Source organism: Leptodactylus fuscus, chromosome 10 (genome assembly GCF_031893055.1).
Source record: "Leptodactylus fuscus isolate aLepFus1 chromosome 10, aLepFus1.hap2, whole genome shotgun sequence".
In the NCBI taxonomy this organism is placed as follows: domain Eukaryota; kingdom Metazoa; phylum Chordata; class Amphibia; order Anura; family Leptodactylidae; genus Leptodactylus; species Leptodactylus fuscus.
In genome coordinates this window covers 5,563,510-5,578,821 of record NC_134274.1, presented here as the reverse complement: position 1 = coordinate 5,578,821, position 15,312 = coordinate 5,563,510, and the positions used below count along the sequence as shown (strand labels likewise).

Sequence of the window (15,312 nt, the reverse complement as noted above, 5' to 3'; positions counted from 1 at the left end):
ATTTTTGTAGCATATACATATACACAATATCTCTAATCCATCATTTATTAATAACTACAACTAATAATCCATTGATAATACCTATTGCCAGGTGAACCACCACCAATCTAAAATTAGTAGCCCACTGTATCTCAAGAAGCAATTTTAAAATGTGGATAACCCCTTTAAGGGCTCCAACATGGCGTCTTCTTCTATCACATTATCTGTATATTGTAACAGATTAGAGACAAAATCGGAGGGTCAATTCCTAGTGAGTTCTGAAGCATTTATCACGATACATGGTGCAGCAATCCAAGGGGAAGAATTGTGGATGGAGTATGTGTGTCACCGAGGACTTGTCCAGGTTTTAGGAGTGACCATAGACCTGGTGGGGAGGTCGCTCCTATTCTCCATCCAGGGGTGTCCTTAGTACCCGCCCAGATTTAAGATGGTGGACAGAGTAAGGATGTGGTGTGTCTATGGAAGTAAGAGGCTGGAAGGAGAGTCTTTGCTCTGTATGTTGAACAAGCCCCGGACAGAGTCTAACGCCGTGTCCTAATCAAACTGGTGAGACCATCTGATTTATTTTGGACATTGAGCTAGAAGTACGGACTTGTTGTTTGCCACATTGTTGCTGAGAGAAGATTCTGAAGGGAGGCCACTGGTTGCCTTTATCTGATAAGAACCTGGTCCAGTGTCTACCAGATACTCTACTTCTGAGCTAAACCTTCATAGAGGGTTATGGAAGCTACTCCAGATATTACATGTTAATAAGAACAATACAATAGTCTCTAAACCCATATTTCTTCAGACAAAAGTTTATTCTGTCCATTAATGGTACTTAAGAAAAACAGATGGAACAATCTGAAGACGTAGATCTTGAAGAGCTTTAGTTGGTGGCGACGGTGTTGGAGATCCAGGAGTTGTAGTTGCAGGCCTTGGTGTAGACACCAGGATAGTTCCTGAGAGCACAGCCGTATCCCCAGGAGACAATACCCTGGAGCTGTCCATTGCAGACCACGGGGCCACCAGAGTCACCCTGAAAGGAGAAAATAGTCATATATGTGTCTAGGATTGTTCATGTAATAGAAACTAGTAACACATACAGTCCGTCCTCTCTATAGTCCTATATCCCAGTTCCAGTTAGTTGGGGAGATTAAAGGGGCTTTCCAGTCTCTGTACAAAAACCTTCATCATTGTATAAAGATTTACAACTTTCTACAATTCATCATCTTCACCAAGATATTTGATATTCTGTAAGTGGTCACAGAGGAGCTACAACATCATCACATAATGACACCAAAGATTCATGACATGTATGTAGTGCCAAAGCCTGATGACGTCATTGTAGTATCTCCAGGAGTTAGGAGAACTCCAAACCTTTCACTACTATATAGGACACCAAAGAAACTAATATGAGCTCCAAACATGCAAATGGCTTGGAAGATTCTCAGTAGTATTTACCTGGCAGGAATCCTTGCCACCTTCCAGGTATCCGATGCAGATCATGTTGCCGGTGATCTCTCCGGGGTAGGCATTGCTACATTGGGCGGAGGTCAAGATGGGGGCGTTCAGGCACTGCAGGAGGTTGGGCATGCTTGCTGCAAGTCAATGGACATGAAACATTAGTGCAGAATTCACATGGCAGGGACACATACTCATGTGACAACTAGGCTCCAGTAGAATTAGATCAGACATTGGAGTTAGTGGTCTGGAGATAATAGAAGGTAGAAGTTGTGCTATCACTTACTTCCACTGCTCAGGGTGTTGCCCCATCCGGAGATCAGACAGCTGGTGCCAGCGCCGGCACAACCAGAGGCCAGAGGCACGGCCTTGACGTAGGAGTTGAGGGTGGCGGGAGAGGCCAACTTGATCAACATGATGTCATTGTCCAGGGTTCTGGAGTTGTAGCTTCCGTGTCTGATGACTTTGGCGGAGTTGATGAACTGTTCGGTACCTTCACTGGTGGCGATGTTGTGTTCTCCCAGTCTGACCTGAAGGCTCCTGGATGAGGACACATCGGGGGGGAGTTAGATAGAGGATCCATTATATATTCCATGTTTTATATTGTGTGTTATTGCCTTCTGTGTAATAATAAGAAGCTCATGGGAGACAATTAGCATCACCTTCTATTATACTAATGGGTAACTGAGCCCTGAAAATCTATCCATGTAATATCTGGTCTAATACAGAAAGTAGAGGTTGCTTGGGTAACACCAGTGGAACATTACACTATGGTGAGGTCAGGGAATGGTTTTGTGTCCCCTGGATTTCCTCCAGGACTCTTGTACTTACGCCTTGTAGCAGTGAGCGGTCAGCTGCAAGTCAAGAACATTTAGTAACAGATTAAGATTCTCAAGTCTTCATATTCTCCTATCAGCCATGTTAGTAAGAAGACTCACCGGCTGCTCCGAGGAGCACACAGATCAGAAGAAACTTCATGGTGAGATGGGTCTCTGGTGGAGGTTGGATGGAGGTAATGATGGTATTTATATGTTCTCCTGATATCTCGGCTCCTGGACACGGCACAGCTTGGCCAATAAGAGACCATGTCTGTTAATGTGTATAGAAGAAGTCAAATAGTAATGATAATTTCATTCAGCTCCGTCCTTGGTGTCTATTTTAGTCTTCTCCACCACACAGTCATACACTAAGTCCCCTTAGTTAGATTTTGACAGGTGAGTTGCGGTAGTTTTTATAAACTATCAATTAAAGATGAATGCCGCACTTGGTTGTGCTAGTGATGATTCTTTTATTATTCGCCATCGTGATGTTAGTTAGTAGCCACCCCACCTCTGGTTTATATCTTACCAGCTAACACGCAGCGCTTATTTACACCCCGCTTTTCCTTTATCTTCTCCGTATCTATTACCACTGTTCTATCAGATTCGGGGTCCTGGGGACAACTGCTTAAAAACCAAGATAGAACTTATTTGGAGTTCTGGTTCCACAACCATTGCCGATTATTTGTCCAACAAACACAACTGCAAGGCGCCATTGTGGTCACCATTTTTTTCCCCTGGCCTTTGCAACATGGGAATAGGACAACATAGAACATAATTGATACATTTGGTATCTCTGTATTCCCATTGATATATGGGATCAAGGCAACGTGATATCTGCAGAATGGTCAATGGTCAAGAAAAAATTGGCGGTCTTATTATTGTTCGTTCCCCCCCATAAATCTCTCCAATATGTGTCATATACCTTACAACAGGATCATTAGAATACACGGTATTGCACACTCTACTATCATGTGATATATTACATATGTCCATGTTCTCGATACAAGCTTTACTTGTATCACAGTATATTCATAGTCTTCAGGTTCACTACATGAAGCTATGGATGTTTCACATATCCTTATATATATGTAATGTAAGTGTCATTTATTCATCATCAACCATTAGTATTCCATCTTGGGCCTTCATTGTTCTGTTTGGTTGTATCACCCCATTCATTATGTCTGTCTTATATATGTTTTAAAATGTATTTAAATAAAGCTTTATATATTTTTTGCTAAACATTTTCTGTGGCAGTGCGCTTTTTTAGCATAGTGTTCTTTTCCAGCAGCAATGAGTCCAGCCCTGAATCCCATAGAACACCTGTGGGGGAGGGGAGAGATCTCTTGGTGGCAGTTTGGAGAAGGCCCCCTTCACATCTCAGGGGGGACCGCGAGCAGGAGCCAAAGAAGAAGGGTCTAAGATTCCAGCAGAGCCTTGTAAGAAACTCATTGCTGGTTAGCGGAAGCGGTTGTGCGCAGTTATTGTGTCTAAAGGTTGTGCTACCAAGTATTAGGCTGAGGGCGCCAATACTTCTGTCCGCACCAGTTTTGACGTTTTGTGTAAAATGATCAATGATGTGACTTTTTTTCATTCTCTTTTGTGTTTTTTCATTGCAAGCAAAATAAATGAAGATATTACCAAAGAGTTTGTGCTTGTAATCATTATCTGGGGGACAGCGAGGATTATCTGACAGGACTGCAGGGGGGCGATACTTTTGGCCAACTCTGTATATGGTGTGTAGTTACTTTGTACAAGGCGCCCCAATAAAAGAATCCTCATTGAAGGACGTAAACAAAAATTGAAGTCCAGGATACATCTACATAGACGCCCAGTAAAATGGCGGCTGGATACACCCGAGGGATCCTCTTCTTACAATCCCTGATACTGAATGTCAGAGAGAGGAACATTAGAGAATCCAACCCGAGGCCACACAAGGACTCGATCTAACACCTGGATTTATGAGCCTTTACACGGACACACTTCAAACCCCAATGAGATGGACTTCATGAATTTCTGATTACTACAATTAGCTCACCTGCCAAAATCTACCCAGGGAAACCTAGAGAATGACTTAGTGGCTGATAAGACAGAAATAGGCACCAAGGACAGAGCCGAGTGACCGTATCATTCCTAGCTGGTTATCTCCTATATACATTAACAGACATGGTCTCTTATTGGCCAAGCTGTGCCGTGTCCAGGAGCCGAGATATCAGGAGAACATATAAATACCATCAGTACCTCCATCCAACCTCCACCAGAGACCCATCACCATGAAGTTTCTTCTGATCTGAGTGCTCCTCAGAGCAGCCGGTGAGTCTTCTTACTAACATGGCTGATAGGAGAATATGAAGACTTGAGAATCTTAATCTGACTGTTACTAAATGTTCTTGACTTGCAGCTGCTTTTGAGGATGACGATAAAATCGTCGGAGGGTACACCTGTACCAAGAACTCTGTGCCCTACCAGGCTTCCCTGAACTCCGGCTACCACTTCTGTGGAGGAGCTCTGATCAACACCTTGTGGGTCGTCTCTGCCGCTCACTGCTACAAGGCGTAAGTACAAGAGTCCTGGAGGAAAACCAGTGGACACAAAACCATTCTCCGACCTCACCATAGTGTAATGTTCCACTGGTTCTTCCCAAGCAATCTCTACTTTTGTGTATTAGGACAGATTAGTCCAGATATCACATCTATAGAAGAAGTGGGATGGATTTCACCCATAAATGTAATTTCATAATAAGTAACAGTGTATATAAAGCCTGTCTGTGATATTCTATGAAATATTTCCAACCATCTTAGTTTTTCAGGGCTGAGTTGCTCACTAGAATAATAGAAGGTGATATTATTGTCTTATTTTTAATGCACTGAAGGCAATAACACACAATATAAAACATGGAATATATAATTGAGTCTCTATCTAACTCTCCCCGATGTGCCCTCATCCAGGAGCCTTCAGGTCAGACTGGGAGAACACAACATCGCCACCAGTGAAGGTACCGAACAGTTCATCAACTCCGCCAAAGTCATCAGACACGGAAGCTACAACTCCAGAACCCTGGACAATGACATCATGTTGATCAAGTTGGCCTCTCCCGCCACCCTCAACTCCTACGTCAAGGCCGTACCTCTGGCCTCTGGTTGTGCCGGCGCTGGCACCAGCTGTCTGATCTCCGGATGGGGCAACACCCTGAGCAGTGGAAGTAAGTGATAGCACAACTTCTACCTTCTATTGTCTCCGGACCACTAACTCCAATGTCTGATCTCCTCCATAACCCTACTGGAGCTTAGTTGTCACATGAATATATGACCCTACTGCACTAATGGTTTATGTCCATTGACTTGCAGCAAGCATGCCCAACCTCCTGCAGTGCCTGAACGCCCCCATCTTGACCACAGCCCAATGTAGCAATGCCTACCCCGGAGAGATCACCGGCAACATGATCTGCATCGGATACCTGGAAGGAGGCAAGGATTCCTGCCAGGTAAATACTACTGAGAATTTGTTTGTCTTCTAGTTTGAGGTCACAAAAATTTCTAAAAAATTTTAAATTTCTAGAACTGTCTTATATGTATTCCATGTATTATATGTTCTTTCTACATGGCTTCTATACGTGTACAAGGTCACTGCCTCTATGGGTAGATTGTTCTCACTCACTGACAGCAGAGGAAAGAAATAATAATGATAAATAAGAGAAAAATAAAACAGAAATAAACATAGAGGGGAATAAATATAAAAAAATTAAAAAGTTAATTTTAATTTTTAAGGTGATTAAGTGTTCTGTCCATAAAATAACAAAATCCTCTTTAAATTTTAATAATTTGGGTCCGTAAAGGCAAATTTCAGGAAATTGGTCACCAAGTCTTCTGGTGATAGTCTCTGGTGTAGTATCTTGCAGCGGCCATTGTTCCCACAAGTATGTATAGATATCTGACTGTACTTTCCATCTTCTCAGGGTGACTCTGGTGGCCCCGTGGTCTGCAATGGACAGCTCCAGGGTATTGTCTCCTGGGGATACGGCTGTGCTCTCAGGAACTATCCTGGTGTCTACACCAAGGCCTGCAACTACAACTCCTGGATCTCCAACACCGTCGCCACCAACTAAAGCTCTTCAAGATTTATATCGTCTATCTCTTTTCCTTAAACACTGTCAATGTAACTATTTCTGAAACTTGTACTGTATGGAGAGAATAAACAATTTTCTTCATAACCAGCGTGTTAGGGTTTGTTTTGACATTAATTTTACTATTATTACTAGTAGTCGTAGTTGCAGTGATGGTGGAAGTAGTAGTGGTAGTAGTGGTGGTGGCAGTAGTAGCAGTGGTAGTGGTGGTGGCAGTAATAGTAGTGGCAGTAGTGGTGGTGGCAGTATTAGTGGTGGCAGTAGCACTGGAAGCAGTAGCAGTGGTAGTGGAGGTGGCAGTAGTAGTGGTGGTGGCAGTAACAGTGGCAGTAGTAGTAGTGGTAGTAGTGGTGGTGGCAGTAACAGTGGCAGTAGTAGCAGTGGCAGTAGTAGCAGTGGTGATGGCAGTAGCAATGGCAGTAGTAGTAGTGGTGGCAGTAGTAGTAGTGGTGGCAGTAGTATTGGTGGAGGCAGAAGTAGTAATTGACCTCCCATCGGCATCCACTTGTTAGACTCTCCAGTCATAGGAAATCCCAGAGTATTATTGTGTTTTGTGGGTTCTAACCAAATCAGAACGCCCATTCCTTTTTCATGTCTTGGCACCATCAAATCTCATTTTCTTAGGGGTATAACTGGTTCACTTTTCAGTATTGTGTATAATAGACACGCAGCAGTGGATACAATGTAACAATCCTCAACATGACTCCTGTAGTAATTTTGATATTTGCTGCAAAAGTCATAGCAGGAGCAGACCATCATTCTAATGAATGTTAGGGCAGTGCTTGCCCGCTTTCCAGCACCTTTCTGCCCCCTGTTTTGTAGTCTCATGGTGGAGCCTAATAGAGGGGGCAGATTCTCTACGATGTGTCTCTATATTGTGATACAGTACCCCCAGTAATAGTGGTGAGTGCCAGGGTAATGACCAGAGGTTAGTGTTAGTCTTTAACCATGGTGGCTGACCGTCAGACTTCACTAAGACAGTAGTAACGAAATTCCAAAAAAAAAACACAAACACACACAGCCCTTGTTTACCCAAGTTCTGTTCAATTCTTCAAATCCAAAGTAGTCCAATAAGCAGATGTGCAAAAAGAACACAAAGAAAAAAAAATAAGATGTACAAAGCAATACACTGATGATACTCACCTCTCCTGGGTCCAGTGATACTACCTCTCATACAGCTAATGTCAGCTCATTGTCTATTTACATCAAGTAGGTTACTACAGTTCAATGGACTGGGACTCCTTTTACTGAAGGAGTCCCTGCACTCGAGAGGTCACTCACAGGTAAGTCACTACAGCATTTCATGTAGCAGTTCTCACTAAAAGTAAAAAATAAAAAATAAAAATAGTTATAGGAAAACTTAATAACTAGTATTTATGTTGAATCCACAAAGTAAACATATATTAGAACCTCACATTGTAACAAAGTAATAATTGTATAAAAAGTTCAGAGTTAAGGGAGAATTCCAACACTGCAGTCATAGCCCGATGTGCCTGATACCCAAAGATTTGTCATATTTTTTTTTTCTTTTGGCAAGTAAAATAGTGCAGGTTATTGGGGGCAACGAGAGGGGCTATTACTAGTACAGGGTGGGGCTATTACTAGTAGAGATGCGCAAACGATGTATTTGTTCACAATTGAATACAAGGCGGCATACGCAGTAAAAATCTGTATCCCCTCCCACCTTCCCTGGCGTGTTTTTTGCACCAATCACTGTGCAGAGGAGGTGGGACAGGAACTACGACAACGGAGGCAGTGAAAAAAATTGAAAAAACCCATTGGCTGCCGAAAACATGTGACCTCTGATTCATAAGAATAGTGTCGGCCATCTTCGTCTCATTCTCATTTTGGAGTGATAGGCAGAGTGTGGTGTCAGTGCGATACAGAGCTTAGGTTAGGCAGGAATTGTCAATAATAACAGCTCTATTCAGATAATACATGATGCAGCGTAACAGCAGGGGACGTGGGCGAGGATGTGGGCGTGCATACCCAGCTGGGTGTCTAGTCCACAGTTCAGGTACTGGAGAGAAGCTGCCAGCACCCAATTTACTCTTCCTCCTCATACTCCTCATCCTCCTCCTCGTACAACCCCAGCCCCTACTTCTGAATGTGATTTTTTTTTTTTAATATAAAAAAAAAAAAAAAAAAAATCATTATCCCCCCCCCCCCCAGGAGGTTGCAACTCAATTTTTTAGGGCTCCAGCCCAAGGGCCTGCAAAATAATTTTTTTGGGCTCACCCCCCCCAGGGGCCTGAAATCTAATTTTTTTAGGGGTCACCCCAGAGGCCAAAAAATGAAACACTGCTGCTGCTGCTGCATGGCTCTAGTCACTCCAAGGGCCAAAAACTAAATCTCTGCTGTTTAAAGGCTGAAGTCACCTGAAGGGCCTAAAACTCTGCTGGAGCTCAGCTTAAGGGCCTGGAACTGAATTTGGAAGGGCTCATGTTAAGGGCCATGAAAGTGAATTTTGGCAGGTCTCACCACATCACACACATCCACAACGACAGGTCAGGGGGGGACTGAAGGATTTCCCATTGCCTATTCCATCTGTGGTTGTCATGAGGAACGTGGTTTAAAGGGGGGCTTGTTAATGTTTGTTGAGCTTAAATTGGTGTTTGTGTCCATCCATTTGGGGAGTAAAGAAGGTTTCCAGGTATTTTCCCACTGTGATAGAGGTTGTAGTGAGTGTGTATAGTGTGTAGTTGTTAGGCTGTGATGTTGGGGTAATAGAGGGGCTTTGGTGTGTTAGATGCCCCCAGACATGCGCCCCCTGCTGTCCCAGTTACATTGCAGAGGTGTTGGCATCATTTGCTGGGGTGTCATAGTGGACTTGGTGACCCTCCTGAGTCCAATGGTGGGATCCCCTGAAACGAAGCATTTTCCCCCATAGACTATAATGGGGTTCCATATTCGTTCGAATAGTCCAATATTGAGATGCTATTCAGAACGAATAACGAACATCGAATATTTTACTGTTCGCTCATCTCTAATTACTAGTACAGGATGGGGCTATTACTAGTACAGGATGGGGCTATTACTAGTACAGGATGGGGCTATTACTAGTACAGGATGGGGCTATTACTAGTACAGGATGGGGCTATTACTAGTACAGGATGGGGGTGTTACTAGTACAGGATGGGGCTATTACTAGTACAGGATGGAGGTATTACTAGTACAGGATGGGACTATTACTAGTACAGGATGGAGGTATTACTAGTACAGGATGGGGGTATTACTAGTACAGGATGGGGGTATTACTAGTACAGGATGGAGGTATTACTAGTACAGGATGGGGGTATTACTAGTACAGGATGGGGCTGTTACTAGTACAGGATGGGACTGTTACTAGTACAGGATGGGGCTATTACTAGTACAGGATGGGGCTATTACTAGTACAGGATGGGACTATTACTAGTACAGGATGGGGGTATTACTAGTACAGGATGGGACTATTACTAGTACAGGATGGGACTATTACTAGTACAGGATGGGGCTATTACTAGTACAGGATGGAGGTATTACTAGTACAGGATGGGACTATTACTAGTACAGGATGGGACTATTACTAGTACAGGATGGGACTATTACTAGTACAGGATGGGACTATTACTAGTACAGGATGGGGCTATTACTAGTACAGGATGGAGGTATTACTAGTACAGGATGGGACTATTACTAGTACAGGATGGGGCTATTACTAGTACAGGATGGGACTATTACTAGTACAGGATGGGACTATTACTAGTACAGGATGGGGCTATTACTAGTACAGGATGGGGCTATTACTAGTACAGGATGGGGGTATTACTAGTACAGGATGGGACTATTACTAGTACAGGATGGGGCTATTACTAGTACAGGATGGGGCTGTTACTAGTACAGGATGGGGCTATTACTAGTACAGGATGGAGGTATTACTAGTACAGGATGGGGTTATTACTAGTATAGGATGGGGGTATTACTAGTACAGAATGGGACTATTACTAGTACAGGATGGAGCTATTACTAGTACAGGATGGGGGTATTACTAGTACAGGATGGGGCTATTACTAGTACAGGATGGGGCTATTACTAGTACAGGATGGGACTGTTACTAGTACAGGATGGGGCTATTACTAGTACAGGATGGGGCTATTACTAGTACAGGATGGGACTATTACTAGTACAGGATGGGGCTATTACTAGTACAGGATGGGGCTATTACTAGTACAGGATGGGGTTGTTACTAGTACAGGATTGGGCTATTACTAGTACAGGATGGGGCTATTACTAGTACAGGATGGGGCTGTTACTAGTACAGGATGGGGCTATTACTAGTACAGGATGGGGCTATTACTAGTACAGGATGGGGCTATTACTAGTACAGGATTGGGCTATTACTAGTACAGGATGGGGCTATTACTAGTACAGGATTGGGCTATTACTAGTACAGGATTGGGCTATTACTAGTACAGGATGGGGCTATTACTAGTACAGGATGGGACTATTACTAGTACAGGATGGGGCTGTTACTAGTACAGGATGGGGCTATTACTAGTACAGGATGGGGGTATTACTAGTACAGGATGGGGCTATTACTAGTACAGGATGGGGGTATTACTTGTACAGGATGGGGCTATTACTAGTACAGGATGGGGCTATTACTAATACAGGATGGGGCTATTACTAGTACAGGATTGGGCTATTACTAGTACAGGATGGGGCTATTACTAGTACAGGATGGGGGTGTTACTTGTACAGGATGGGGCTATTACTAGTACAGGATGGGGGTGTTACTAGTACAGGATGGGGGTATTACTAGTACAGGATGGGGGTATTACTAATACAGGATGGGGGTGTTACTAGTACAGGATGGGGGTATTACTTGTACAGGATGGGGCTATTACTAGTACAGGATGGGGCTATTACTAGTACAGGATGGGACTATTACTAGTACAGGATGGGGCTGTTACTAGTACAGGATGGGGCTATTACTAGTACAGGATGGGGCTATTACTAGTACAGGATGGGACTATTACTAGTACAGGATGGGACTATTACTAGTACAGGATGGGACTATTACTAGTACAGGATGGGACTATTACTAGTACAGGATGGGGCTGTTACTAGTACAGGATGGGGGTATTACTAGTACAGGATGGGGCTATTACTAGTACAGGATGGGACTATTACTAGTACAGGATGGGGCTATTACTAGTACAGGATGGGGGTGTTACTAGTACAGAATGGGGCTATTACTAGTACAGGATGGGGGTGTTACTAGTACAGAATGGGGCTATTACTAGTACAGGATGGGGGTATTACTTGTACAGGATGGGGCTATTACTAGTACAGGATGGGGCTATTACTAGTACAGGATGGGACTATTACTAGTACAGGATGGGGCTGTTACTAGTACAGGATGGGGCTATTACTAGTACAGAATGGGGCTATTACATATGGATTAGATACAAGGACATTTCCCATCTGCGTCACCATTATATATTCATATCTCCCCGCGGTGTCTACACTCAGTTCTATTTCCAGCTCGTCATTTACACTACTGGATAAAATGGTCATTTATTAACCCTCCAAATTTGTAATTCCTAAAGCTAACTGATAACTTATCCGAAAACTCTACAAAGTTCATTAATCGGAATGCAAGCCTCGAAATTCTGAAAAATGACATTAAATACCAGGGATGTAAAAGATTGATCCAATTCTCAAATCAAAATAATATTAAAAGTTTTTCGACAACTTTTATATTGATGACCAATCCTTAGAATTTCAGATTTATGGGGAACCTAATCCCGGGAACTGCGCTGATCAGCTGAACTCAGTGAGAATGAATACTGTAATTGTTTTGTGTCGTGCTATTATTTTATGTAACACACTCCAGCTTTGGAATGAGAGTTAAGAGAATTACTTTGTATCAAATTTGGTTCAAAATTCATAATGTTCTGCATTTGGGTAAATCTTAAAGTTCCAGATTTCGTTTCAGACTAATGGCTCCTAATGATAGTGATACCATGGGGGACGTCGTTAGGAAGACGTTGTTAGTTGCGGTATCACAACTGTATCGAGTTGTTCGATACATGTAACTGAATAATAAAAAATCATAAAAACATAATTTCATAAAGAAAATATTTATTGGGTCCATACAGAAGAAATCTTCAGAACATGTTAAAAATTTGATGGAATTTAAGAAAAACAGATGGAACAATCTAAAGACGTAGATCTTGAAGAGCTTTAGTTGGTGGCGACGGTATTGGAGATCCAGGAGTTGTAGTTGCAGGCCTTGGTGTAGACACCAGGATAGTTCCTGAGAGCACAGCCGTATCCCCAGGAGACAATACCCTGGAGCTGTCCATTGCAGACCACGGGGCCACCAGAGTCACCCTGAGAAGATGGAAAGTAGAGTCAGATATTTGTATAATGGACAAGTAACAATGTAACAAAACCCAATGACACATTCTGTCTCCTTTAGCAATCTCTATGGATCCCAGTTAGTTGAGAAACTTAAAGGGTAATTTAGCACAGTTGAGTTACATAATGAAGGTACCTATTCTGCACTAGGATAATTCAATGGGTTAAAATAATGGCAGATATAACGAAAACCATCAACCAAAACACAAATGTTTCTCTGCTATCTAGACAAGTTCTTACTACATAGAAGAAACTGATGGAACCACCCAACATGGAAATGGAAGGAAAACGAGACAGTAGTGTATTTACCTGGCAGGAATCCCGGCCTCCTTCCACGTATCCAATACAGATCATGTTGCCGGTGATCTGTCCAGGGTAGGCATTGCTACACTGGGTAGAGGTCAAGATGGGGGCGTTCAGGCACTGGAGGAGGTCGGGGTAGTTGGCTGTGGATAAATAAGTGTACATGTTATAGATCTCACCAACTTTTCTATTGGATGGGAACAGAGGAAAAGGCTCAAAATGTTCTTCCATCTTTGATTCTATATAATTATGACATAAATGTATCGTTAAGTCTACATGAATAAGTGCCACTATAGGGCTATTCCATGTACTCTGTGCTGACGTCACTGAATCAGGGATTGGTACTTACTGTCGTGTCAAATAGAAGTTAGAAGGACATGAATACCATGAAGTTGTGCTATCACTTACTTCCACTGCTCAGGGTGTTGCCCCATCCGGAGATCAGACAGCTGGTGCCAGCGCCGGCACAACCAGAGGCCAGAGGTACGGTCTTGACGTAGGAGTTGAGGGTGGCAGGAGAGGCCAACTTGATCAACATGATATCATTGTCCAGGGTTCTGGAGTTGTAGCTTCCGTGTCTGATGACTTTGGCGGAGTTGATGAACTGTTCGGTACCTTCGTTGGTGGCGATGTTGTGTTCTCCCAATCTGACCTGAAGGCTCCTGGATGAGGACACATCGGGGGGAGTTAGATATGGATCATTGCATTTCTTTCTCTTAGTAGTGGATTATGGAGTATTGGATTATTTTTTAAACTAGCGAGTAATTCCTGAAGACCTAATATGGTTGACAACATTTAATACAACTGCCTATAACGTGCGGCTGTGCATTTCTCTGGGACTCGGAGCTGGATTTTTGACCATTAGCTAGAGCTTCAGACATAATCTGGCCACATCTCTGTATGTAAGGTTAACTTCATGGGACATGGTAACAGAAGCTCCTGGCTACAGACCGTGGTTCTAACAAAAAGATGGAGTATTGAAGCTGCCTGGAATAGTCTCTAGAGACTACTTGGGGAAAACCATAAGAACATGATTCTGCCATGGACTGGGTCATCTGCTGAAGATCCTTTACAACAATTGTACTTACGACTGATAGCAGTGAGCAGCGGAGATGACCCACAAGGTGTTGATCAGAGCTCCTCCACAAAAGTGGTAGCCGGCGTTCAGGGAAGCCTGGTAGGGCACAGAGTTCTTGGAACAGGTGTACCCTCCGACGATTTTATCGTCATCCTCAAAAGCAGCTGCAAGTCAAGAACATTGATAATATTATAACAACATTTGAAAAGAACAATTTCAGGCTTTCATCCACTTGTGAACCCATAAACCTCTTCAAGACTCACCGGCTGCTCCGAGGAGCACACAGATCAGAAGGAACTTCATGGTGATGGGTCTTTGGTGGAGGTTGGATGGAGGTAATGATGGTATTTATATGTTCTCCTGATATCTCGGCTCCTGTACACGGCACAACTTGGCCAATAAGAGACCATATGTCTGTTAATGTATATAGGAGATAACCAGCTAGGAATAGAAGGTTTCCTCAAGCCGTGTCCTTGGTGCCTATTTTTTGTCACGTAGTCATAGTTCTAAGAATCCATAGGTAGATTTAGGCATGTAAAGTAATATCAGTATTCATAAACTTAATATATTCTAATTTGCCACACTAAGATACAGAATAGAATAAATCGAGAATTTTGTTTGTTTTCGCGAGGTCGATTGCAAGATTTGCTTCATTCCAAATACATTTATATTTCAAATATGAGTTTAAATTGTTACCGGCAAAGTCATGTAAAAGTGTCATTAATTTATATGTCTCAGAGCGGAACCTATCTATAATACATAGTGTATGACACTGTCAGGGCTCCTAGGAACCTATCTATAAAACATAGTGTATAACACTATCAGGGCTCCTAGGAACCTATCTATAATACATAGTGTAGAACACTGTCAGGACTCCTAGGAACCTATCTATAAAACATAGTGTATAACACTATCAGGGCTCCTAGGAACCTATCTATAAAACATAGTGTATGACACTGTCAGGGCTCCTAGGAACCTATCTATAATACATAGGGTATAACACTGTCAGGGCTCCTAGGAACCTATCTATAATACATAGTGTATAACACTGTCAGGGCTCCTAGGAACCTATCTATAATACATAGTGTATGACACTGTCAGGGCTCCTAGGAACCTATCTATAAAACATAGTGTATAACACT

At 42.8% G+C, this 15,312-nt stretch overlaps 4 protein-coding genes across 4 annotated transcripts in view; 1 reads left to right on the top strand and 3 right to left on the bottom strand.

Moving 5' to 3' along the window:
• The window catches only part of LOC142182861 (M1-specific T cell receptor beta chain-like), a 142,974-nt gene that overhangs the window by 115,101 nt on the left and 12,561 nt on the right, over positions 1-15,312 (bottom strand). The window lies entirely within an intron of this gene.
• LOC142183121 (trypsin-like) lies at positions 843-4,594 on the bottom strand. Its single transcript, XM_075258042.1, has 7 exons — positions 4,503-4,594; positions 4,300-4,323; positions 4,079-4,148; positions 2,275-2,297; positions 1,730-1,983; positions 1,444-1,580; positions 843-1,018 (listed from the first exon to the last, which is right to left on the bottom strand). The coding sequence occupies exons 1-7, from the start codon at positions 4,592-4,594 to the stop codon at positions 869-871; spliced, it is 750 nt and encodes a 249-aa protein (XP_075114143.1). The 3' UTR covers positions 843-868.
• On the top strand, positions 4,659-6,366 carry LOC142183120 (trypsin-like; the record flags this gene model as incomplete). Its single annotated transcript, XM_075258041.1, has 4 exons — positions 4,659-4,816; positions 5,210-5,463; positions 5,609-5,745; positions 6,217-6,366. Coding segments are annotated over 4 exons (699 nt in total), but the record flags the coding sequence as incomplete, so codon positions are not given.
• On the bottom strand, positions 12,613-14,473 carry LOC142182873 (trypsin-like). Its single transcript, XM_075257647.1, has 5 exons — positions 14,434-14,473; positions 14,181-14,334; positions 13,501-13,754; positions 13,099-13,235; positions 12,613-12,762 (listed from the first exon to the last, which is right to left on the bottom strand). Exons 1-5 carry the CDS (start codon positions 14,471-14,473, stop codon positions 12,613-12,615), a joined length of 735 nt encoding a protein of 244 aa, XP_075113748.1.